This window comes from Phalacrocorax carbo, chromosome 5, assembly GCF_963921805.1.
Source record: "Phalacrocorax carbo chromosome 5, bPhaCar2.1, whole genome shotgun sequence".
NCBI classification, from domain to species: domain Eukaryota; kingdom Metazoa; phylum Chordata; class Aves; order Suliformes; family Phalacrocoracidae; genus Phalacrocorax; species Phalacrocorax carbo.
The window spans coordinates 262,391-289,518 of NC_087517.1; the positions used below are offsets into that span (position 1 = coordinate 262,391).

The following is a 27,128-nucleotide window of genomic DNA, read 5'->3' on the forward strand; positions in this document are numbered from 1 at the left end:
TTAAGAATTTATAAAACTCAGTCCCCTAAACTACATATTAAGGCATCCAAACTCATCATCAGTTACCTGACTGCTTTGAAAATCTGGAGAAACTGAAGTGTACTGAACTGTGAATATATTATCCAGGTTGCATGTGGGTTACTGTTACTGGCTGACGAAGTACGTGCTTTGGGTTTCACAGTGCTCAGATTCTCCGTGATGCCTGTGGTACTATAACGAACTGAATGGCTGCTAGAACTAAGGCAGAAAATAGTGGCTTTAACCCCACACTTCTTATTCAGGGAAATCACATCAAAATGTGTTTTTCATGTCATAGCTCTTACTTCCATTCATTCCTAAATAGCTCCACTGTTGCCGGCTAGAATGTGAACGATGCTAGCTTGCTTATGTTGTCGTTACTCTGGTCCCCTTAAAGCTGTTACAGAAAACACTGTGACAACTTAAACACGAGCACCTATGCATAACTGTTTGTTCCTTCAGGGATGTACCAGACATCATCTAACGCTAGTAAAAATTCTAAACATACATTGTTATATGGGAACAATTGACTACAATGGGTGTGAGACTTGGTAACAAAAACTATATAAGCTTAAACTTTTTAAAATGTAAAAGTAAATTTACTTTCTCAATGTTGTGGGTTTTTTTTTCAAAAAGAAGTAACTTTCTTTCCCGTGTAGGAAAAAATCAAGCGAATCCAGCAAATCAGAATGGAGAAAGAACTTCGAGCTCAGCAAATTTTAGAGGTAAAAATGGCTCAAATATAATTTTTTATATTTGTGTTGCCATTTTAAAGAATGTTGTATTGTAATAATCACACGTGCAGTTAGGAATGTAACTAAATATAACAGCTCTAATGACCTGGACTTCCCAAAGGCCAGTTCAAAAAAGTGTCTTAAAATATTTTTCTTAGAAAAACCTGTATTAACTGCGACCCAAATATTGTGAATGTTCACTTGAGCTCCCGACTTTGTACACAAATAGCCTTGCATTGGCTAAAGTTATCAGCATGAGTATTCCTTTGTTAGAAAACAAGTTTGCAGTAATAGGTTGTTAAAGTAGTATCAGGCTCTGCTCTGTATGAAGTGCAGTGGATTTACAATGCTAAGTTTATATATACGGTAGAATGTACTGGTGTACTGTACTAGTTTGCTAGTATATACTAGTGAAGATAGATTGCTAGTTTTCAAGTCTCCATGGAAGAATAAATGGCAATCCCTTTGCTATTTATATTTTATTGTTTCTGTGTATACTTATTTTCTTAGTTGCAATAAACAGGTGAAGCAGTTTTGAGTGGGACTTGAAATTATAGCTTAATTTTAAAAAAGTAAATGAAGTGTGAATTGATCAATTATGAAAGCTCATTGGGGAAGAATTTTTTGCAATGTACACGATATGCGATAAGGTGTTTAACTTTTAAAGGCACATAAGTTTATTTCTAGTCAAATTGTTTCCAAGTTGTGATGGTGCTTTTGTGTGACTTGTTTTGCATGCACAGGCAAAAAAGAAAAAGAAGGAAGAAGCAGCAAATGCCAAATTATTGGAGGCCGAAAAACGAATAAAGGTTAGTTTAGAGGAGCTCCAAAACCAAGAACTGTGTTATTGTGCATATAATGTATGTTTATGTATAAAAGCAGTAGATTCATTGACAAGGAAACTGTAAATAGAGGCAGCATATGAATAATGTGTACATACTGTCGTGGTTCAGCCTCAGCTGGCAACTGAACACCACGTAGCCACTCGCTCACTCCTCCCCCCACCCCCGTGGGATGGGGAAGAGAATCAGAAGAGCAAAAGAACTTGTGGGTTGAGATAAGCACAGTTTAATAATTACAATAAAATAATAACAACAACAACAATAATAATGATAATAATGACAATAATGTTAATATAATAAAATGGAAAAGGAAGGGAAAGAAAAAAAGGGAAAAAAAACCCACAGAAACATGAACAATACAACCGCTCATACTGGGCATGATGTTACATGATATGGAATATCTCTTTCACCAGTTTGAATCCATTCTCTTAGCTGTGCCCCCTCCCCTCCCGGCATATTGTGCCCCCGGCAGAGCATGGGAAGCTGGAAAAGTCCTTGACTAGTACAAGCACTGCCCAACAACAACCCAAACATCGGTGTGTTATCTCAACATTTTTTTCCATGCGAAGTTCAAAGCACAGCACTATGCCAGCTAGAGTGAAGAAAATTAACTCTATCCCAGCTAAAACCATGACATAAATACATGAAACATACACAGGGAGAAGTTTGTGTATGTGTGACATACACGAACACGCATGCGTACATGCATACATACACACATGAATATATAGAGAGACAGTAATTTTTTGTGTGCCATTACCGAGAGTTTTGCTTACATGGTGCTTGGCTTGCGTTACTTAAAAGCCTTGTGCAGTAACATTCACAATATTCTTTTATGCAGACTGTATCTAAAAACTTTGTTTCTTCTCAAGCAGTGTAGTCTTTTCTGGGCTCTATGCATACAAGACTGCAGAACTCTTTTACAAATGTTGGAAAAGACAGTTTATAGATGTACTTCTATTACTGCTTTGGCATTCTTGGTGTATTTTAATGTGTAACTCCCGTCTCAGTAGACTTGCTATCATGTATATCGTGATAGCATGTATACTATGGTATCTCATGTGTACTATGTGTACGTCTCTGTAGACAGTTTATGGGGGGGGGGGAAGTAAGAATTTAATTCAGATGTGCTGTTTTACTGTGGCAAAAATGTGCAACTTGGGAAGTAAATTTTGATAGATATTTTAAATACATTTTTGTTCTTTTGTTTAAGGAAAAAGAGATGCGAAGGCAGCAGGCTGTTCTTCTGAAACACCAGGTTGGTACACATGCAGTTGACCAAACAGAATGCCAATTGTGGACTACTACTTAAGCTATGTGGCGGGGGGGAATCTTCAAAATATGCCCTTTTTAAATTTCTGGGTTTGATTCCTGCACAAATTTTCTTTCACCTTATGATTTGTTGCTTTGCTTTGGTATTGGGGTCTTTTGGGGGATTATAAAGTGGTTTTATGACTTTGTGATTTCTGTTTCATAATGTTGTGCCAACTCTTTCTACCAGGAGTTGGAGAGGCATAGACTAGATATGGTATGGGTATGTTTATTTTTGTACATCTAACACCGCATTGTGATTTGGTTGTGATATGGTTGTCATAGCAGTGCATAAAACGTAGCACTGGCTGCTGTCATATTACATACTGCTGCATGGCTTTACAGCACAGTGCATTGCATACATCTGCTTGTCTTGTCTGCTAAGGGAAAAAAAAAGACATGTCTTGAACATGTGTATAAATTGAACATGGCAATAAATAAATGAGGCTTTTAACCAGAAATCCATGTTACTGATGTCCCAGTAGAAATTAGACTACTGTATAAAATCAGGGATTAATTAGTGCAAAATTAATAGGTAGTCACTTGGATAATTTTCGCAAGCCTTGTCCCATTCACTGGGAGTGAATCCAGACATTATAAATACAGTTTGAATTAACCTATTTTAGAAATCAGGATGATGTCTTTCCTAAGTTTGTAAGGTACTGAGGAAATTAGCTTTCAGTCAGTGGTAAATGCATAATGTTATAAGTATACAATGAAACATCAGAATGTAATCCTAGCCTCACTGAATTAGATGATAAAATCCCCATAGCCTTTACCGGGGCCAAGATTTATGCTACAGCTTTTAAGGCAAAACTCCCCGTACTTAATGCTCTAGAATACAGCTCCTTAATGCATTTGAAGTCACTGACATAATTTATTAAGGGACAGGCATCAGTAAATGCAAGTGTCGTTGCGTATGTATATGCGCCACCACTAGCTTGATTAAAACTGATCTTGAGCTGAGAAAATTAATCATATTAATTTGTTGCTTGGTTACAAAAATGTTAATATTTGCAATGTTTGAAAATGACCAGTTTAACGTTTCTGCTGAATTGGCTATTGAAGAAGGAAATTGCAAGTTCCGTAATAGCAGATGTAAGGTAACTGACCTGTTCCAGCCAACCATTATGCTTTTTGTTCTGCCAGCTTATGAAGGAGCATCACAACTGACCATAAGTAAATCTGTATGCTTCTTTTTTACACTGTCTCCATGTTCATTGCTTTACCTTTTTGCTTTTGATTGTTCTTGTATTTGCTTTCTAAACCTGAACTAAAACATGCACAGACTTGGCCATTCTTGTCCTATATTTAGTATTTACTGTGACTCGTCTATTAATGCTAAATTTGTTACTCAGCTTTTTTACTGATTTGAAAATGTGGATTAGTTTTGTTCTAATCTTACCTGCTTCAATAGGAACGAGAAAGAAGACGACAACATATGATGCTTATGAAAGCCATGGAGGCACGTAAAAAAGCAGAAGTGAGTATTAACCTCTGGAAGTTCGAAGGTTTCATGGTTTTATTCTGCAGCGATCTGTAGAAGAGCAGTGTCTTTGATGTACCTGTATGTATAATTTTGGATAAATACATGGCAGTGGCAGGACAAGAAGCAACAGGCAGAAATTGAAATACAGGAAATTCTGTTTAAACTTAAGAAAAACTGTTTTACTTTGAGGGTGGTGGTTGAACACAGGCACCGATTGCCCAGGTAGGCCGTGGAGTTGCAACCTGCTGTAGCTGATACTGCTGGGGGGGGATGACAGCGGGGGTGGGACACACACAGAGATAGGGACTGGATGATCTAAAGAGATCTCTTCCATGCTCAGTGATGCTGAGCAAGAAGCCAGTAATTGCGTAGTCACTTCAGAGTCCTTAGTATTTCTTGGAAGGGAGGTTTTATTTTCTCTTCTTCATGTTGTTCAAGTGTATAAGAAGAGTAAGGACTTCATCATACTGAATTGTCAGACTTGCTGAATAGGTTTTCCTCAATACTCTTCTGGGGGTAAAAAGACACATCTTATTCCAGTCCAGGCTTCTTAGAACTTCTGGATTTTGTAGATGATTCTAGATTTGGACCATGACAAAACCAAGCAAATAGGGTTATTATGCCTTAATAATTTTATATTTTCTCCTTCAGTAGAAAGTTCTGCTGTGCTACAGAAAATAGGTGCTTCGTTTCTCATTTTGTTTTACTAAAAATATGTCAGATTTCTGAACCAAGAGATAGAGAAGCCTAAAGTCCTAAGTGCATATGTCATTTGGCGTACAATCATTTTATTTTGTCCATCTCTGAATCTAGTTATTTAACTTGCTTTTCTTTCTTGAACAGAGTGACATTAAGCTGATAACAAAAGACCTGGTTGATTTCACTTTCCAAAATGTCAGGCTTCTTTTGATGCTGATCATCTAAACATCCAGATTTGTTCTGTTTTGTTTCTGAAAATAAGACTATTTTCAGAATAGCTGACCTTTCCTTATGATGACTGCTGCTTATTCTGGTGACTGTTTTCATTTATATAAGTCTAGTATATCACAAAAGGACCTAATAACACTTGCTTATTATGAGGGGTAATGCTGAAGATTAAATACACATTCTGTGCTATAAGTTGGGTGTTTGTTGGGCAACTGAATCAAACTATTCCTTTTAAAGTATTGCAAAGTACGGCAAAATGGAAATGTTTTTCTTTGCTAGATACTTCACTTAGAGGGGGGAAAAAAGCATTCAAGAAACACTGGTAGTCCGTATTGGCACAACCTAACCCAAAATTCGTCAAAATATTTTCATTGAGTCGACTAATCAGGGCTTTAACTATTTAAATTTTACTCTTAGCCATAGTATCACATGAAAGACACTGAAGTTGCCCTGCTCTTAAGCTAATGTAATAGTGTTTTTGTCAAAGAACTTGTTCTTATAACCAGTTGAGAGGCCTCAATGTCATTAGAAGGCGGCACAAGGAAATGTGGGAAAAGTCCTTAGCTTTGCCTTGAAAAGCGCTTGTATCCACATTGCTTATGTTCATGACTGAGGTAGCTTGAGCAAAAGCCTCTCTTACAGGAATACCACATCCTGCTTATTCAGGTTACACTGCAGTAAATGAAATGTTACCAGCTTTAGCTTCATTGGTTTGAAATAATATAGTAGTTTATATTGCATTTTAGATGGTTAAAAAAAAAATATATCAAAAAAGTGCATGATGGAATAGCATTGATGGTAAAGCCAGAGCTGTACAGTATGATTGATGAAACTTTTATTAGACCATGATAAACTAATTTACATCTTAATTAATCCTGAGGCTGTCTTCAGTTTTAACCCTGGTATTACCTTAATGGGGACTATCGATGCTGAAACATAATTGCTCACCTTTTTTATTTTACTTTTTATATATTTCTGTATATCCTGAAGACTTTTTTATTTTATTTTAGCTCTATATCCCAAGACTTTTATAAATAAAGTACAGATAGCTAAGAGACTGAAGTAAAACAACCATTGTTATAGCATCTAGTTGTCAAAGAAATTGTTAAAACTTTTCTCTTAGATATGTTTGTGAATTTAAATGAAAATGACAGACCAAAACAAAGAAAAATTAAATAACACTTCAGTGCAAGGAAGAATTTTAGGATTAACTCTTAAGCTGACTCGGAAAGGAGCCCTCCTAGATTTCTTGTTTGTAAACAGAGAGGAACTTGTGGGTGAAGTGGTGATTGGTGGCTTTCTTGGTCACAGTGACCATGAAGTAGTTGAGTTTCAAATCGTTGGTGATAGGAGAAGAACCACCAGCAAAACTTCGACCCTGGATATGGGGAGAGCAGGCTTTGGGCTGCTGAAGGAGCTAGCTAATACGGTCCCCTGGGAATCTGCTTTTGAAAGTATTGGGGTCCGTGAATCCTGGTCAGTTTTTAAGAGCCTTCCCTTAAGAGCACAGGAGCAGGCAATTCCAATGTGTGGGAATTCAAGCAAGCGGGGCAGCAGGCTAGCTTGGCTGAGCGGGGATCTTCATCTAGAACTTAGGTGGAGAAGAAAATTGTATGGATATTGGAAGCAAGGACAGGCAACATGGGAGGGCTGTTGGGATGCTGTTCACCAGTGTAGTGAGAAAACTCACGTAGGCAAAGCTCAGTTAGAGTTCATGCTGGCCACTACTGTCAAGGACAACAAAAAGGGCTTTTTAAAAATATGTTAACGGCAACACCAGGATTAGAAATAACATTGGTTCATTACTTGATGAGGTTGTCACCTCAGAAATAAGGATGTGGAAAAAGCAGGTACAGTTAATGCCTTTGCCTTCAACACTGATGACGGGTCCTGGGACCCCTGGAGCCCTGTGTTCGAAGACCTTAACTGGGCGAGACATCCAGCCCAATCTGAACATGTTGGAGACTGGATGCTCCAGCTGGGTGTGCTATGGGGCCTGATGTGTTTCATCCCAAAGTACTGAAAGAGCTGGCTGATGTTATTGTGGGACCTCTTTCCATTATTTGTCAATGGTCTTTGGAATCTGGGAGGTTCCAGTCAACTGGAAGCTGGTGAATATTGTCCCAGTTTTCAAGATGGTTAAGAAGGAAGGCACTGATAATTACCAGCCTGTTAGTCTCACTTCAGTGCCTGGTAAAATTATGGAGAAGGTTATTCTGGGAGTTATTGAAAAACCCTTGCGAGACAATGCAGTCATTGGTCATAGCCAGCATGGGTTTATGAGGGGAAAGTCCTGCTTAACCAACTTACTTTCCTTTTATGACAAGGTCACCCATCTAGTTGACCAAGGGAAGCTAGTAATTGTGGAATTTTTTTATTTTCAGCAAAGATTTTGATAATGTCTCTCGTAGTATCCTTCTGGACAACATGTGCAGCACACAGCTAGACAAATGCATAATATGTTGGGTGAACATGTTGAGCTGACAGGTCGGGCTCAAATAGTTTTAATAAATTGGTATACATCAGGCTGGCAGCCAGCCACCAGTGTGGTTCCCAAGAGCTCAGTGTTAGGGCCAGTGCTCTTTAATGTTTTTCTAGATGGTCTGGTTGCAGGAGTTCAATGTACTTTAAGTTTGCTGACAATACTAAACTCGGAGGAGCTGTGGACTCCCTTGAGGGTAGAGAGGCCTTACAGAGAAACCTGGACAGACTAGAGAGCTGGGCAATCACCAGCCATATGAAATTTAACAAGAGCAAGTGTCAGATTCTCCACCCAGGATGGGGTAATCCTGTTTATACATACAAACTGGGGGACGAGAGGCTGGAGGGCAGCCCTGCGGAGAGATCTGGGGGTTTGGATTGATGGCAAATTGAATATGGGTCAACAGTGTGCCCTGGTAGCCAGAAGAGCCAACCACGTCCTGGGGTGCATGAAGCATAGCCTCGCTAGCTGGTCAATGGGGGTGACTGTCTACACCGCCTTGGTGCGGCCCCACCTCAAGTACCGTGTGCAGTTTGGGCATCAAACTGTTAGTGTGTCCAGAGGAGGAAGACCAAGATGGTGGAGGGTCTCGAGGGCAAGACCTAATGAGACGTGGCTGAGGCCGCTTGGTTTGCTCAGCTTAGAGAAGAGAAGGCTGAGGGTTGCCCTCATCGCAGTTTGCAACTTCCTCAAGGTGGGCAGCAAAGGGGGAGGTGCTGATCTCCTCTCTCTGGCGGCCAGCGATAGGAAGTGGAATGAAGCTGTGTCAGGAAGTTCTGGTTGGACAATAGAAAATGCTCTTACTGAGAGGGTGGTCGATCACTGGAACAGGCTCTCCGGGACGTGGTCAGGGCACCAAGCCTGTCAGAGTTCAAGGAGCATCTGGACAACTCTTGTAGTCATATGGTTTAGTTCTAGGTAGTCATGTGAGGACCAGGGGGTTGGACTCAACGTTCCAACTCAAGATATTTGATGATTCTATGATTAATCTTTGTTAAAAAGTTACATTGAGTTGTTTCTGATCTTCCTAGTAGTACCCTGTAATACAAACTGGAAAGGAAAATAATGGCAGTTCTGTTGATAATATTTTCCTAAATTAAAATCAGGAATCTGTTTCTGACCTATATCATTCTGGTAAGTAGTGACAGTTACAATTGTGCATATAAAGCTACTAAGAGCTGACTAATCTGAAGATGTTTTTTCCACAGCAACCATAAATCAGGGATAGATGTGATTTTAAAAAACAAGTATGTTCTGTTTTAAAAACACGGTTAGCCTCTCCATGTTCTCCACATCCTTTTTGAGGTGGAGGACTCAAGACTGGACACTGTTTCAGATATAGACTCATCAGCACTGAGTAGAGATGATACCCTATGCACCTGATCCACTGCTGGAAATCTGGGCTAAATGGTTGTATAGTCTGATCCAGTGCTGTAGTTATATTATTTCTAAAATAGAACTAGAGTAGTAAATGTTTATTGCAGCCAGTAAAAGTAATCTCTAAATACACTCAGAAACTTTGCATGGTTAAGGTTTGCATTTTCAATCATAACTGCAAATTAATACATTGCCACTTAAATATCCATATGTACTTTTGTTTTCTTCTGGGATAGAATGTTTACAGTTGTCAAAACCAAGTTGTAGGAAATGCCAGTTGGCTTTGAGACCTTTATGTAGGTTAAGATAAATGGCAATGAATCATTTAAAAAGGCAAGTCGCGGAGTATTTTCCATTTTAAAATAATGGATTTTGTGTGCTGCTTTAGTGTATTGTGATTTTCAATACAAGATGTATGCTGATAAAGGGAGGAAAACATGAATTATCAGTGTGCCCCTTACGAAATCATCACAGGCACGAGGGCCCGTGTTGTCAGAGGACGCTTACACAGCTGCAAAGCAGCAGTTGGGCACGTGGGCATTTATGTACGTGACTGCTTTTTTTTCTGCTGGTGTAGGATTGCTGGTCCAAACGTGTTCTTTGTGTCCAATTCCATGCTCTGTCTTGCCTAAAATCCCTTAAAGACTATAGTAGTACAGATCATTATCAACTGCTCTGTGCAGTCATAGTGTTTAGCCACCGTGGTCTAGTAATACTCAGTATGGAATCAAAAGAAAGGATAAAAAGTCATGGGATGTGACAGAACTATATAGCAAAGTCAGCAGTTAATGCTGTTCTACAAATGCAGCTGAGTCCTGACTTACAGTTATAGCCCATACTCTCATTTATGCAAAATTTGGTAGTAGTAAGCTGAAGAGATTAAGGTGACCACTTCATTCTGAATATCAATCAGCTTAGCTTGGTTCTTTAGCCCTTCTGTGCCCTCAGGTAAGAAGTGCGTACAATGTCTTCACCTTTACATTGTATCAGATTCTTAGGTCATGACACACCCAGACACACACACGTGCGCGTTTATGTATATGCACAGAATTCTGCGATCTAAAGAGGTAGCATTGCTGTATGGCAGATTCCGTACGCGGTTCCTTACTTGATATATTGCATTAGATACCGGTTGCACAGAGGTATGTTATGAATTGTGTAGGCAGGCCAGCATATCAACGCTGGGCGTGTGATAGCAGAATGCCTGGAGTCGGGTGGGAAAGGCAATTGGACCTCCAAATTCAGTCAGTCTTAGCAGGTTAGAGAGATATAGTTAGTATAGTATCCTCTGTGACATCAGTGTAGGGTGTGTTGGAAGAGAGAAGTAATAGATGCTTGGCTTCTCACTTTGTTATCCCTGTGTTCTTGTCGTACTGAATAAGATATTAACGACCTCAGTTTTCAGGTTGCATGCTAAGGGGATGGTATTTCAAGGCCAGAAGCTATGTGTGTTGAAGAAGTTGGTTGTGTTTTATAAACTGTTCATATCCAGTTTATGTATTTTGGGAACTTTTAAACCATGTGTTGTCCAGAGAGGCCTTCCCAACTACTGCTTTCTTGAGTTGTCTCTGCTTTAGCAGAGGCATATTCATGATACTAGTTTGTAAGTGGGGCCTTTAAAATCAGATGCCTTGTATGTACGGTAGCTTTTTACCATATTTTCACTCAGTCATCTTTCTGAAGTCGTACTCCAAAGAATCTTTCGGTGTAGACATACTCAATACCCATTTCCATGTGGACAGGAGAGAAAAAACGTGCTCACAGATTCAATGATTCTGTTCTATTTCTGTAGTTTCCTCCTTCCCTTTACTTGAATGCAGGTTCCTTAATTGCTGTGGAAATTATTAAGATTACATAAGTAGTGCTTTTCAGATTCTTAGAGTGTTCCATTGTAGGTATAATATGTGTGTTTTATCTGCCCTTTTAATTCTATTTAAGGAAAAAGAGCGGTTAAAGCAAGAGAAACGTGATGAAAAAAGATTAAATAAAGAACGTAAACTGGAACAGCGAAGGTTGGAATTAGAAATGGCAAAGGAGCTAAAGAAGCCTAACGAAGATATGTGCTTAGCAGACCAGAAGGTAATCATAATAATGTAAACTTTTTTTCTTGTCCCTTGTTTCTGTATTTTGCCATTGTGACAATAACTTTATTTTTTTGCAGCCACTCCCAAATTCAAGTTTTGGTCTAGAGAATTTAATATCTATTTGAGATATATACAAATAAAGGATACTACAAACACTGAAGTAACATGTGTTTAGTTAATTAAAAGCATTTTGTTTAAAAGTGGCCTGCTTCCCCAAAAGCACTTGCAAGCTTGCTTCAAAAAAAATGAGTTATTTTTACAGCAGGAATATTTATTGTGTCTCAGTACACAGGCACTAGATAGAGATTTCCTCATATGTGCAACTATTCAAAGCTGTTACTTAAAAAAAAAAATTACTCTCCCAGTCTTCCGTGTTTTTAGTTTTTGTCCTTCAGGACTTGACATACCTCAGGTTCAAGCCCTCTCTGTTCCAGGGAAGTACCCTCCCTATGTCCCCCAAGTATTTTTGCACCACCTTTTATAGCATTTTAGCTCAGAATAAAGCCTGAGAGTGTCTCCTGGTTAAAAAGTAAGTATTTATTAATCTCTTGTCTCCTATAATATGTGAAAAGGTGAATGTGTTTCAGCTATATATAATAAATTTACTGGACGGGATGGCAGGGGTGGGGGCAGCTTCTCTATAGCCTTTACCTTTTAGCACTGTCATGTTCTAGGACATAAGGAAGTATCAGCTGATTCCCCTAGCAAGTACCAAAAAAGGTTTCTTTTGAAATATACTACTGAATCTGTCATGGTTTTTCTTTACTTTTCAGCCTTTGCCAGAGTTGCCTCGCATCCCAGGCCTCGTTCTTGATGGAAGCACATTTTCAGATTGTCTCATGGTAGTGCAGTTCCTGCGTAACTTTGGTAAAGTTCTTGGTTTTGATGTGAATGTGGATGTCCCTTCCCTCAGCGTTCTTCAAGAGGGCTTGCTAAACATAGGGGACAGCACGGGAGAAGTACAAGACTTGCTTGTAAAGCTTGTCTCTGCCACTGTTTGTGATCCAGGACTTGTTACAGGATATAAGGTAAAGAAAAAGAAGGAAACAAACCACCCTGTAGTAAACACCCTATCTTCATTAATACATTCTTCATAACGTATCTTTGACACCTCTCTGATTTGGATTTCCATTCTCTTTCGTAATTTTTCTCTTCGGTGTCACTGTTCTAATATTACTCAAAGACTTTCTGTGCCCTGTCAGCCTTCCCATTTTCCAGAAGTGCTATATTTCTGGGCATTTTCTCTACCCTCCTCTGTTTTTATTTGAACGTCTTGTAGGGCACTATCACATCTGTGGCCACGTCTTTTAACTCTTCCTCCTCCCACCGACCCCCTTTCATTCTTACCCTCATGTTATGCTCTCAGTGAAACTTGCCATTTCTTCCTCCGAAGTCTGCTCTCTACATCACTTCATCAAAACCCTGATTCATTCATGACTGTCTTCCTTATTATCCTTCTTTTTCAAGCCAGCGTAGCTCTTTTCTATTCTAGAACTTCACGTAGCGTGATTGTACAAAACAATATTCATCAAGTTCCAGTTAGACCATGTCTTTTTTTATTTAACCTATTTCATTAATACTAATATTACCTCTGCTGCTAAAAACTAAAAAGCATTCTAATTTGTTACTGTATTCAAGATTTGAATAGTTTTAAAGAAAAATCCTAATTAAAGTCCTTATGTAAAAATGTAAACAAACCTCACCTAACTGTTTTATAAACAATAATATAGCCTGCAGAGGAAAATAATATTTTTAAATGTGGTTGTTTGAAACATCTTTATTCTTTTTAGGCTAAAACTATTCTTGGGGAACACTTGCTGAATGTTGGTATCAATCGAGATAATGTCTCTGAGATTCTGCAGATATTCATGGAGGCTCACTGTGGGCAAACTGAGCTGACGGAGAGCTTGAAGACAAAAGCTTTTCAGGCACATACTCCAGCTCAGAAAGCATCAGTACTTGCTTTTCTTGTCAATGAGTTAGCATGCAGCAAAAGTGTAGTAAGGTAAGATTTTCCGCCAAGAAGTCTGTAAAAATAAAATTATATAAATGTTATAGTTAAAAAATGCTGTATATGCTGTGTTATGTTATAGGAGAGTTCCTGATGTTCTTGCAATGTGAGCTGAAATTTGCTGTTACTGCTTCTAACCTTTATGTAATTATGATGGAAGAGTAGAACTTTTCCATGTTTGGTCCATAAGTTTGTTTTCAAAGCTTGCACCAAAATTTCACAGAGTAAAAGATGAGGGTTAATTACAAAAAAACTTACTAGGTATTCTAGGGAGTGATTTAGAAGAGTCATATGAGGCCTTTGCAGTACTCTGTTTTCCCTTTTGTTTCTTTTTGTTTTTTAAGACCTCTTTTGTCTACATACTGTAACTAGGGTCATAAGCTGAGGTGGCACGCCTGGTTTGTCATGGTAGTAATTCAAGGAAGTGTGTACTTCATTTGTGGTCAGTAATGTATAACATTTCACAATTTAAAAAAAATATCTATGTTAAACAACATTTTAAAACCCAGCAATATGCAATAAAAACTTAGGAAATGCCAGTCTTTGGGATACCTGTACCTCCCTGTACACACTTGCTGTGGTGAAGCCTTCTATCACCTAAATGAGTGCTATTTTGTTTCCTGGTGAATTCTGCTGGTTTTGGTATATATATTGTGCTGCAAAAGTGAATCAGGGTTGCATAGGGCAAGAAAGAAGGAGATGCTTCATATTTTCCAAAGCTGAAAAACAGCAGAAGTGGGCAGTGCAAGTGTGCTGTGCATGCACTGGGCAAGAGAGTTCATGGGTACTAATCCAGTTCATCATAGCAAAAAACTATCTTATTGCAGATGACCAACTTGTAAGTCAGATTTGTAGAAATGACCTTTCGTAACTTGAGTTTCTGTATTTTCATCATACAAACAACTATAACCTGCTCAAATGTTGAAGATGAGATGTCTTAGACGTGGGCTTGCGGATGGTCATTGTACTGAAACACTTTTTTTGATTCTTCAATTTCTGCAGTGAAAAGTGAACGTTAGTTTGTAGATCCCAAGGGTCCTAGTTAGAATACCATAGATGTACCAGTGCTAACTTTGTTTTCAGTGCAGGGCTAGGTGCTTTGTGGCAAATACATCTGGAGGCTTGACATTGAATTAGAACTATGGAAAGAAACATGAGATTCTTTGAATGACATGCTTCTTACGGAAAGAAAGCTTACGTGATACTGTAAAAAAAGACTGCCTGACATAGGTGCAGCAGTAGGCTACATCAGCATTCCTCGTATTGGAATTTCCTAGCTTTAATATTACTTATTTTGAATTTTAAACGTATCTCCAAGATAGTTCTTTGAGACAAAGTATCTGTACACAAATGTCTGTCAGAAAAAGATATGTAAATTCACAGTTAATGGATTATTTTGTCTTTGACAGTGAGATTGATAAAAACATTGATTATATGTCAAACTTAAGGAGAGATAAATGGATGGTTGAAGGCAAACTTCGGAAGTAAGTTTCGTTTCCTTAACTTTTACAATATATTGCTTTTTTGCATTTGCTCAGATATGCTGCTATATAGGCAATTGGTTCTAAGACAAAATTAGCTGGTACAATTACAGGTTTACCAAGATCTTAGTAACTGAACTGCTTAATTAAGATGGATGTGGATTTAGAATGGCTCGGCGCCAGTCTTTTACAATCTATTAAAGATGTATTAGATTCAGAGGGTTAGTGTCCCTCAAAATTAGAGCACAGTCAAATCCATTTTGTGTTCTTTGGAAAAAGTAAAAAATTTTTATTGGAATATTTACAGGAGCTGTCAAATCGCTATTGACATTATCGAAGTTTATTTGGACCTACCAGAATTACCAGTGTTCATTCTGAAAGGTGTTTCAAGAAGACATGATTTTCGTACAACAATTACCAATTGAATTCTGCTAATTTATATTATGTTATCTTAGTGTTTTCCATCTGTCAGTATTGCATTGTTCCCTATAGCTAGGGATCATACGTAGAATGCAAACTCGGAGATATTTTTACATTTTTATTTAAGGTAAAATTGGGACTTTTTAAGGGTTGTCAGATTCATATCCACTGTTCTCCCATTCTACAAGACAAAATTCCATACAGCAAGCACAATGGCTCCAACTACCAGGAACCTAGAAGGCATAAAGTTCATGAATCACAGGGGGTAAAAATACATAGCCAGACTCTGCTTTCATTTTTTTTTTTCTTAGTCATCTTTACCTCTTGCTAGGAACAGTGAATCCTTTCTTAGTCCTTGCTTTAGGTACTTGTGTTTCTAATCTTATGTCTCCCTTTTTTCCCTTTAATATATCTCAGAAGGAAGAAGGAAAGAAGTAAAGAAGAAGGAGAAGAGGGAGGTAGAGGAAAAAATTAGACCAATAAAAACATTCTCTACTAATACTGCAGATCCTAGTCTGCACAGGGTTACTATATTTTATCTTTTAGTACAATCCAAATACCTTTTCCTGTCTTCATCTGTATCCCTTCTATGGGATATAGTTTAAAAAGTGTTTCTGAAGTTCTGATGTAGCCAACTGTGCATTAGTGGAATGGGACCCTTACCTGTCCTTGTCTCCTTATGGACTGCTTAGTCTTTCTCTCCCTCCATCAAACTGTAAGTACTTGTAGATGTAGGATCCTCCCTTTTCCTCATGATCTCTCTTTTCTTCCCTTTAAAATAGTGGGCATAATACCCTGAAGTCCCAAGCCCCTCTTGCTTTCTACAACCATTTCTCTATTTCTTGTGTTTTCCCCTCATGTGTGGATTTTGGGCCCCAGTAGTGCTGTCCATATTTTTGAGCGTAAGTATCATGTGACTGCTCAGAAATGTTGTTCTTCCACTTCTTTGAATTCCTGGACTTGGATTAATCTCTTTCATCTTTGGTTCAAAATCTTTGGACTTTCCACTGTTTGTCTGATGAGCTCGAAGAGGTTTTTTAGAAGAGCCTTCTTTGAGCAATTTTAAACAATGTTTTCTTCTTTATTATGTCAATTGGTGTTTTCCGTAAACTCTTAGAACTGTTCTGGGGCTTCTCTGTAAAGAAATCTGTCCATTTCAGTCTTCTGTTTGGTCTTTTTTTCCTCTTTTGGACTTCATTCTTATGCACGTTATCTTCCCCATCCATTTCAAAGCCTGCTCTAGTTTTTAAGCATCCCAATCCCAAACAGTTTTGTATAGGAATATCTTGTTTCTTGACTACTCGCCATGGGATCAATGGATGTGTACTCTTTTCATATGCATACAGAACTTTGCATGACACTCAACACAAGCCAATTATGCATGGGAAGTATATGGTGGTAGAATAATGGATGCAGAGAAATGGGTTTATTTCATCTCAGCCTGGTTTGCCAGTGTTTGTTGTTGTAAATCTTCCTACCGCTATATCCGGACTGTCTTGAAGTATATCCTACCGTGATGAGAAAAGATTCTAACTGTATCAGATGTTTTCACTAGGTGATTTTTTGTGTGTGTGTGTGCTTACATTGTCATTTTTTATTAGATTAGCTCCTCAGCTGAGTAGCGGGGGCGGGGGGGGGGGGGGGGGGGCGGGAAATAATATGAAAACTTGTGTTTGTAAGATACAAAAAAGCAGCATTAAAATCCCAGGTTGGAAAAACAAATTATTGCCTAAAAGCCTATAGGGATGCTTTCCCCCGCCTCTCCCCACCCCACCCACCCCCCCAAGGATACTGAACACAGTTCCTGGATGTGGACTGTTCCTGCTGGGCTGATGGTCAGTGGGAGGTTGCGTCTAATTCCTTCTCTATCACATTTAGATGTGAATCTTGATATCACAATTTTTGTAAAGGTGCCTGTCTCATACAATCAATTCGTTTTTCTTTGTGCTTTCTGTATCACAACTATAGTTGGAAGGCTGTTGCACCTGAGATGGTTCAGCTGTTTTTTAACTAGATAATCATAATATCAGCATCTCCTTTTCCATTACATGTCTTCTCCTTGACTTCTCTTTTGTAGCTTGATAAGTATAAAAGGGAATAAAAATGAAATATAGCTACTTGAAGGATGGGGTACCATCTGTTTCCTCACAAGACTTGGAATACTGCAGAACAAGGTTTTTCACTACAACAGTGTTCTTTTTAACATGCCAGTATTACGGCATACTCCCTGTAAGTTAATTTCTTTCCAGTGAGGCTACCTCAACTGTAAATGATGATGGTATATTCAAAAGGAGTGTTATGTGAGGGGAGAAATTATATCCTGAGTTTGGGTAGGAGGTGGTAATGCTGATTTAGGAAACTTCCATTTTTTGAAACCCAAGCTGAAATATGGTAAAAGTGCGAAGTTCAGAATTTCTTTGCTTTGCTACTACTTAATATGTATGTGCAAAAATTATGAGGAAGGCATGAAAATTAAGTCAAAGGTGAATTTTCCTTCTATGACCTAGTAAACATTACAGATTAGATCAGAGAAGGCTTAAGTCACACATCTGATTATCTGATGGGCCACCCACTCTTTTTATAAGCCAATAGACTTGATAATTCTCTCAGCAGTTGCAGATGTGGTTTTGGTATATACCTGAAAGCGGAAAAGATGAAACAGTTTTCTGAGTGAAGTTTTTCTTGTCTTGGTGAGCCATGTGTCTAGGTAGCAGCAGGAAAATCATGCTACCTATTGAAATACCTGAACATTTTTAAAGTTATGCTCTCATTGGTTTCTGCCTCTATGCGACTTTGGATACAGACTGCTGCCTTCTTGTGCTTATGGTGCTATTAAAAGAGAGCATCTTTGATTCATTTCCATCCTTATAACTTATTGTGTCATGCAGGCTTCCTTTAGTGCTTGACAGCATTACATCTCTATTTTTGCTTTCAGCAAAAGTAGCTTTTTTTGCTTCTTCTCGTTTCTTTTAGGTATATGAAAGAGGTTTGCTGGTTGTTGAACTTCTACCTGCCAGTTTTATTATTGAATTGTCTTCAAGATTATCTTAGTCTAATTTGTCTTTAAAATGGTCCAGTCACAGAGCAGTCTGTCCAATCATTGATTAGTGGCTTTCTTTGATAGTTAATTCCTGTGTATAGGCAGGAATTTCCAGTCCAGATGAAGAGGATTTGATGGTTTGAAGTTATCATCATAAAAAGAAAGTTTTTTTTCTAAAAACCTAATGGAAGCCTGAGTAGTACTGATACTCAGTGAGACTAAGGCTTTTTGCACCAGACCTGAAAATGTTACTTGCTTCCAAATTCACTGGAAGGCTTGAGATTCTTTTTTTTTAAATAAAAAAATATTTAAAATTGCCAAAATAGCTAAAAATCCATTTGTACTGGGAAAAAATAAAAGTGTAAAACTTTCTGAATTCTCCAGTGGATTAACCACTGCATTTAAAAAAAAAAAAAATAATCCCCCCCTCCCTGCCCTCTCTGCCCCAAAACACGCAAAACTCCCAAATCCCAACTGTTTTTAAGCAAACAGAAGTCCCCTTGATGATTTCTTGCTAATGATCTTTTTAAAAAGTGCTGCTACCAATTGAGCAGTGACAGCTTCATTTAAATCTGTGCTGTTGAGTGCTGGCTTTGTTTATCAGCATTTTAGAAGGCTGATACATTTGTCAGTATGCTCAGAAGCCGGTACTTCTACACTACAACACTCATCATACTTGTAGCCACTTGCTGTATGGAATATTGTTTTGTAGGATGGGAAGAGAGAGAAGTACGACAAGGAAAAATTACATACTGGTAATTGTGTTTGTCGTTACTGTTCTACTTTTCCCATCCTACCTTCTTCCAGTCATCTCTTACAAAATCTTTGTCTTTTCTGCACATGTTTATGAATCTCTTCTAAGTCAGTTACATTTTTGGTCTGCATTATAAGTGACTGGCTAGGCCTGGCTATTTATACCTCCTGTGATTCAGCATGTTTGCCTGCTAGCTCCCTGATAGGTGGAACTGTAATTTTTGCTGTGTGGAATCTTGTCTTATAGGGTTTTTATAGAAGAAGAAGGTCTACTACAACCATAATTACTGGTATGTAAGTTTCCCTTTTCTTTCATAAAAGGAAAAATGAGAGTTTGAGTAACCTCCTAGTAGTTTACGTGTCACCATTCCTGCAAAAGACAATTATCACTGGTCTTTACCAAGGTGGATGGGCCGCCTATACTTAACCCAGAAAAGGAACATGTAAAAATATATACGTTTGACAAATAGCTAAGATTTCTCAGAAAGGAAAGCATGTCCTAGGGAAGAAAGATCAGCCAAAGGATTAAAGTCAAATAATATATAATTAATTAAAAATGCATAAAATCTGAAATGGGGAAAAAAAAATTAAACCAACCTTGCTGTTGCCATGCAAATGTAGTTTTGTACTTCCAACTGTGGATTTTTCCCTTTTTTCTCCCCCCTCAGACACAGGTATTTTATGATCGTATTCTTAAATGCATAAAACAAAAGATGAGGAAGTTGAAATGATTCTTTCTTCTAATTGTCTTTCCTGACTTTTCAAAATCCCTCTTGTGTTTCATTTCCTCTGAAGAAATGAAACAGAAAGTGAAGTGAAGTGAAACAGAAACTCTGTTCAGAACTGAGTAAGAGGCTTAAGGGGTGTTATAACTCACCTGAATTTTTCCTTTTGACTAATGGCAATAAATATTGAGAAAATACAATGTCATATTAGAACAGAAAAGCTAAGTTGAATCTAAAATGTATGATTTACCTTTCTTCCTATGTGTTTGAAAGTATGTTTCTGCTACAGATATACTCCGTAATTTTACTCCTTGTCATGTGTTTCAAGGCTTAGAATCATTCATGCCAAGAAAACTGGCAAAAGAGATGCTACAGGAGGTGGTGACGTGGGAGAGGAACAGCACTCTTTGGAAACACCAACACCAGGCCGCAAACGCAGACGAAAGGGGGGGGACAGTGATTACGATGATGATGATGATGATGACAGTGATGATCAGGCAGATGAGGATGATGAGGATGAAGAGGACAAAGAAGATAAAAAAGGAAAAAAGGCAGAAGTTTGTGAGGATGAGGTGGGGAATTTTAAGTATAGTGAAACTTAATTTAAGTTAAAGCTTGTTTTCCTTCTGTTTCTCTGCAATATGGCACTGCTTCCCCAAAGTCTCACAGTAAAAAGGAAGGAAGAGTAACTTACCTCTAAATTTTAACATTTTTGGAATAAGTTTATTTTCCAGAGTACGTTTTTCTTTTTTTGGTAGCTATTACAGTATAGGTTGGTAATGTGTTGTTTTGTTTTTTGGGGTTGGTTGATTGGTTGTTTTTTGTTTGGGGCCCCCCCTCCCCCCACTTACTTGTTTTGACTTAGTGCTCATTCCTCTGAAATTCTGAAAGATTGTACCACATCCAGAGAATGGCAGCTTTGTTAGCAGATGAGCATAATTTTGGTTTTCTCTTAGAGAGGAATAAAGGACATTCATTAATGAACAAAATTATAAAGAAGTGTAAAGTTACATTTAACATCATCTACTATAAAGCATGCCTGTGACCTTCTTTTGTATTTTTTCATTACTTTTCTAGGTTAGTAACTGCCTGACTATATTTGATCACAAGATGATTAATTTTCCTAGTCAATATCAGCAAGATACAGGAAGGATCACTGAAACTTTTTTAGCTTGTTGAGCTGAATTGTGCCTACAGTAGTCAAAAGATTATTTTTTTTTTTTAAATAGAAGGGCCACAGACCTGATAGATTCACTGTAGAACTCTAGAATTCTCTACTGGATGAAACCTGATAAAAGAGACAAGCATTACTGAATGCTGCACTTTAGTGCACTAGGTGTTGCACTGTTTGCCAGAAAATGACCATTTATGCAAGGTTATCAAAGTTCAAAGTAAGGTTTTATGGGTGCTGTGGATATGGCCACTTGAACAATGGATGAGCACAACATGATGCGTGAACTCAAATCTTAGCAAACACTCCTCATTAGAAACCCAACTAGTTTCTAGGGCAGGAACAGACCTTTGTGCTATTATTCTGGATTTATTTCAAGTACTATAGTGTGTATGAATTTAAGAGAATACCTTAGAGGCATAGCATGAAGTTCTTAGAAATTAATACTTCAGAATTAAAAACAAGTAATATTTACGTATTTGATCTTATATCTGTCCCTTAATCTTTTCCCCTTTAGTACAATCTCATATTTTGGTGCACTGGGCAGTTCATAGACAAAAGTCCTGTAACTTCTGTAGAGAGATTAATTTTGTGATATATCAGAAGTCCTACTGCATTCACGCTATGTGTGGTATTTCAGAAGGCTTCACTCTGGTACACTTTCACAGAGCCAAGAAATACAAAACCAGTACCTTATCGTGCAGGTGACTGGGAGCTCCTAGGACATTGGCTGTATTCTTTTGGAAACTTATTCTTATCCCCCAAAGACTTTCTTGAACTTAATTGAAACTCTCTTTATAGAAATTACTCTCATTTTTAAACTGTGTCAAGAAGAAGGCAACCGTAGACTTAATCATGGGTGCATTCCTCTTCAGAAAATCAGCAAGATTAATACTGGAAATTTTATAGCAAACTCCGCAATTTCTTGTAGACATGGAAATAAAATGGAAGCGTGCACTGATCAAAGACTGATTGATAAGATTTTGACAGATTCCATTATTTCATACATGAAACACTTAGAAATGAATTGGAATATCCAAAAAGCTTCATAGAAGCTAAGTTTGAATCCTGTAGTCTTTAGTGTTTATGCACAAACTGAATTATTTCTTCCAGTAAAAGACTGTTTTCAGCGAATATTTGGCCTCAAGGTGTCTCCTTCATATGCATCTGGGATGGTTTGGAAAGGTTCAAAATACACCTTTTTCCTGTTACATTGTTCCTAGTCAAATATAATGAAGAAGCACAGAATTTTAACTTTTTTACACTTAGAATTTGCCTTTCATTTTCTGTTAAATCTTTTTACTGTAATATTAGTAAGATGTAGTATGATTTTCATCCTGAAATAAATTCAGTGTGACAGTATATTTGGTGATTATAGGACGATGGCGACCAGGCAGCAAGTGTTGAAGAACTAGAGAAGCAGATTGAAAAACTGACAAAGGTGAGAGGTTGTTTATCTTTGTTATACTACAAATTTGATCACTGGGTGCCATGAGTTAGAATGTTAACCATCATTTTCAGTGCTTCAACTTATTATAAATTGAAATAAGGATCAGCTTTTGTTTCATGAAAATACAAATGATGCTACTGTCCATCACACCTGAATTGTGAGTTTAGTCTAGCAGCATGAAGTCGGTATGACTCAAAAGACAGTTAGAAAGCTGTTGATAGTATTCTGATCTCAGAATAAAAAGTAATATAATTTTTATCCAGACCTAATTGATAGACTTATTTACTGACCTTAGAAAGTGACGGTAAATTTTGTGTACGAGAAGCAATGACTTTCCGTTATACAAATGACTGCAGTTCTCGTTCCTGCCTGCAGTTGGCTAATTTGTGCAACTGTGTTCCAAGTCAATAGAGAGCTGTCTTTGCTTCAGATTTTGAAAGAATAAACAATGGAATAGGAAGAGAAACATAAATGAGAGAGAGTGCTGTAGATATGGGTATTCATGGCCCATGTTTTTATTCTTCATATGAGAAAATTTGTTGTTTAAGACTTCGCCTCTTGGCTTCTCTTATGTTCCAAATTGCAGTAAATGAGCAGTCCAGAACTTCACCTGACTTCCAGCAGTGTCAATTTGGCAGGGCAAGAATTGAATGAACAAACTGAAATTCCTGTTGGCCCCCCTCAGAGAACTGTTTGTGTTTGAATACAGAATTTATTTTCAGACACTGTTGTTCTCATTCTTTCATGAACCAGTTAAAATATCTCATTAGATTCCCATCAGGAGCTACCGTATCAGTTGTCACAAGGGCTCTGTTTACCAGTTGCTGTTATTGTATAATTGATAGGATTTCAGCTGTCCTTGTGCAATGAAATCTTTGATCCTATTGTTCTGTGAGAGTCACTGTTAAAAAGACAGGACCTACCATGGCAAAATGTGTTTTTAAATGAAGACTGATAAACTTAAGCTGAACCAGAAAGTTATATTTTTTAAAGGGAGCTCTGTAAGTAAAGTCATCAAGGCAGCAATTGTGAGTAGAATATTCTGTAACATATGCACGGAATCTCTAAGAGAGCCTCCTCATGTGACCCTTGAACTTATGTTCAGCCTGGCAGTCAGGAAATGTTTTCCGTTACAGCGAATTTTTCCCCTATTGAATTATAATGCTTTCCATTTTTTAAAACAGCAACAAAGCCAGTACAGAAAGAAGTTATTTGAAGCTTCGCACTGTCTGCGTTCAATGATGTTTGGTCAGGATCGTTACAGGCGCCGATACTGGATTCTGCCCCAGTGTGGTGGTATTTTTGTAGAAGGCATGGAAAGTGGTGAAGGTAAGGAACATAAAGGAGTAATGTCACACAAAGGCATACTTGCCAAGTCATACTGCTCATCTTTGTAGGCTGTGATTTTGTGCAGCAAGGTCTTCAGGCTTGACCTCTGGCCGGAGGCTAAACAGGCTACTGTCAGCAGGCCTCTCTATTCATATGGTGCTCTCTGATGCTCCCTGATTATGAAATATCCATTAATATCTTTGAAATGAGGATTAATATTTTGGAAGTTTCCAGCTGATATAGTTCTATATGTTATGCTTTTTCATATTTTTCTACATAGGATATTTCTTGGCCTTTTCTAAACTATTTCACATTTCCCTATGGCAGTGAACTCTGCGTATGAAAACTAGGATGACCACAGAATGCAGAAAACATCATTTTCACGATCAGTTGTTATATTTGTGGAAATATACAGACTATTCTGTGCTTGAAGATTTGATATATGTCTGCAGAAACATGAAAATTATTTTCACACTGTGAAGTACTGTGTTTTCTAATGAACAATACGGTTTAGTTCTTTGTATTTTACCAGCTGATCTTTATTCCAGTCCAGCAAATACTGAAGTTATTTTTGCTAAAATTAAAATGTAAATTTGTAGTTGTGACAGTTGTATATTAAATGTGATTGAGTTTTTCACACACTTCGAATTGGATAGATGCAGAAAATGTGTATTAATCTGACCTTTTAATAGATATTAGAATTTTTAAACAGAAGCCTTCATTTTGGCGACAGAAGAATCCTTTCTAATTCTGATACGGATGAAGCAAAACCCCATTACCCTCACAATATCCCCCCTCAAATGAAAAAAAAAAAAAAATTAAAATCTGATACACATCAGAATTGCGTGATCTAATGAGAATTCCGTCATTCTGGAGAGCTATCTAATTCAAATAACTAATGTTACAGCATGGTATGAAACCTGAGCCCTGTTTTGGCCCCAGAATGAAGCTGTAGGACTTCCCTAAATCTAATCTTGATCTTCAAGTTATCATTCTAAAATGGGTAGCATAAAAGATAATTTATCTGTGTCTTCTGTTCTTATTTTATGCTGTGTGTTAGGAACTGTTTTGCACATGAGTATAGCTGGATAGAGAAGGTGAACTGTCATACACTGTACTGCTTGCATTCCTTTTATTTCCTATTTTTTTTCCTATATATGTTTCCTATGTTCCTATATTTTTGTTTCCCGAATTTATTTATTACGTTTTAACCAAATGCTTTGGAAATGGTACACAATGAAAATAATTCTGTCTTAAGATACTAAAAACAAACAAACAAAAACCAGACAAGTTTTAGCCTGCGACTGCAGGGCAAACCCATGGTTTTTTAAATATATTGTCTTAATGAAAGTTTAACCTCCCAGAATAGGAAAAATGGACATGTTCTTAAGTTCTCAACTACTCCTCCTTCCCCTCAGCTGTTTGTTTGCCCTGTTTCAGTAAATTCTACAGTTTACCCACTCCTAATTCCTTTATCTAAACATTGGAAATGCGAGACATAAACTGTTGAATGATCTGTCCATTTAAAAAATACTCCTTCCCTCTTTGTGTAGTCATTTTGGTTCTTATGCTGATACTCACATTGTGTATATCTTGACATACACCATAACACCGGACACATTTTGAAGTTTTAATGGGAGGGGATATTCTTCTGTTTATTGAACTATCTTTGTAGAAATCAGGATTTTCCAGAACTGGCCAGTAAACTTTCATGGATGTTCTGGCTGTAAACTGTAAGCAGGACCTTTTTTTATTTGCGCTTGCAGTATCTGATGAAAATAATTTAAGAAGTTGTAATGTTGGATTTTCTGCCTCCTTCCCCTTTCCCTGACATTTTTCAATCCCATTTTACACTTCTTAAGACTTACAGTCCAAGCTGACACGTCAGTATAGGTGTAGAAGAGAAACAGTTAAGAAAGACTAGGGAAGCAAAGAGAACAGAAAAATGCTTTTCCTTTTCATAAAAGACAGATCTTTTGCACCTCATATGTTTGAAGAAAATGGGTTTTGCATTCACCTTCTGCCTGTTGTACTTTAAGATGCTTAGATGTTAAGCTGTCTGACTGTATCTGTCTGCTTAGCAGTCTGTAGAGTCCCAGTTGTCATGTTGCATAACTCTTGAAAGAGTTTTAGACTTTCAAGAATGTTGACATTGTTTTACAGTCAAAGTTGTTAATGGTTTTTATGGAAGAGGTAAAATAATTAATGTTGTGTTTCAGTATTTGGGGAATATTTGATTTCACAACAGGAATTTTGGTCCTCCGTTTTGTGGTTGGCTGAAAGTTTAATGAAGTGGTCTTTTTCAAAAATAAGCTTTAAGGCTATAAACATTGTACCCTCTTGATATAAACAGAGTTTTTTGATAAACCATGGAGAGTCTTGCAAAAAGAAAGGTGCCAAAGATTTGTCCCTTTCAAAGACTTTGCACTGGCAAACTGCTTCAGACGTACATGCATGTTAAGGGAGAGTACTACAGCTTTGTTAACTAGGGTGAGGTTATTTTTCCTCCAGTTGTTTGGCAGGGTTTAAATCTGTGTGCGCTTTGAAGCTTGTTTCCTTCTGCAAAGTGTTCTTTAAAGTGAGAAGTGATTTCATTAAAAAAAAAAAAAAAGACATTGTGATCTAGCATGTGTTGAGCCAAAAATGAAGTAATTTTTTATTTAACTATGATGATAAAATTGGTCTAAATTAGTCGGTGTGTTATATTTCACCTAGGTTTCTTGTACATTTTTAGGCCTAGAAGAAATTGCAAAAGAAAAAGAGAAGTTAAAAAAGGTAGAAAGCATGCATATCAAAGAAGAAGAATTTGAGACAGAAGAAAAAATACATTGTTTAAATACAACTCACTGTGAGCAAAAGGAAGATCTGAAAGAAAAGGACAACACTAACTTGTTTTTACAAAAGCCTGGGTCATTTTCAAAACTAAGCAAACTGTTAGAGGTAGCAAAAATGCCGCCTGAATCTGACATTATGTCCCCAAAACCTAATGGCAGTGCAGCAAATGGCTGCACGTTATCTTACCCAAGTAACTCAAAAAACTCTCTCTGCAGTCTTCAGCCCACTGCATCACAAAGCACCACCGAGAAGTCTGACTCTAATAATCTTTTCAGTCCTAATGCAAGTGGAACAGGAAAGTTTTACAGTTCTCCACTAATTCCAAATGATCAGCTGTTAAAGACACTTACTGAAAAGAGCAGGCAGTGGTTCAGCCTTTTGCCGAGAATACCCTGTGATGACATGTCAGTTACCCATATAGATACACCAGCTACTACAACTTCACTTACTCCTCAGTCACATCCACCATCAAAGTCACCTTCACCTGTTCCATCACCTCTTCTGGGCTCAACCTCTGCACAGAGTCCAATGGGATTAAGTCCTTTTGCGTTGTCACCACTGCAGGTAGATAAATGAGTTTTTGAATAGTCTGAATTTGCTGTGCTTATTTGGCAGAATTTCTGTTTAGACAAATTGTTTCACAAAGTGC

At 37.7% G+C, this 27,128-nt stretch overlaps 1 protein-coding gene across 18 annotated transcripts in view; it reads left to right on the forward strand.

The window, feature by feature from the left end:
* The window catches only part of BAZ2B (bromodomain adjacent to zinc finger domain 2B), a 165,869-nt gene that overhangs the window by 127,272 nt on the left and 11,469 nt on the right, over positions 1-27,128 (forward strand). For 9 of the 18 annotated variants that reach the window (XM_064450866.1, XM_064450867.1, XM_064450865.1 and 6 more), the window contains 13 exons: positions 678-743; positions 1,496-1,561; positions 2,808-2,852; positions 3,096-3,128; positions 4,323-4,388; positions 11,119-11,259; positions 12,038-12,292; positions 13,055-13,269; positions 14,685-14,759; positions 20,023-20,266; positions 22,244-22,306; positions 23,500-23,644; positions 26,379-27,043. In XM_064450866.1, coding sequence (XP_064306936.1) covers positions 678-743; positions 1,496-1,561; positions 2,808-2,852; positions 3,096-3,128; positions 4,323-4,388; positions 11,119-11,259; positions 12,038-12,292; positions 13,055-13,269; positions 14,685-14,759; positions 20,023-20,266; positions 22,244-22,306; positions 23,500-23,644; positions 26,379-27,043 — 2,079 coding nt within the window. The remainder of the gene's footprint in view (positions 1-677; positions 744-1,495; positions 1,562-2,807; positions 2,853-3,095; positions 3,129-4,322; positions 4,389-11,118; positions 11,260-12,037; positions 12,293-13,054; positions 13,270-14,684; positions 14,760-20,022; positions 20,267-22,243; positions 22,307-23,499; positions 23,645-26,378; positions 27,044-27,128) is intronic. The other 9 variants (XM_064450870.1, XM_064450871.1, XM_064450876.1 and 6 more) reach the window with 2 other exon arrangements.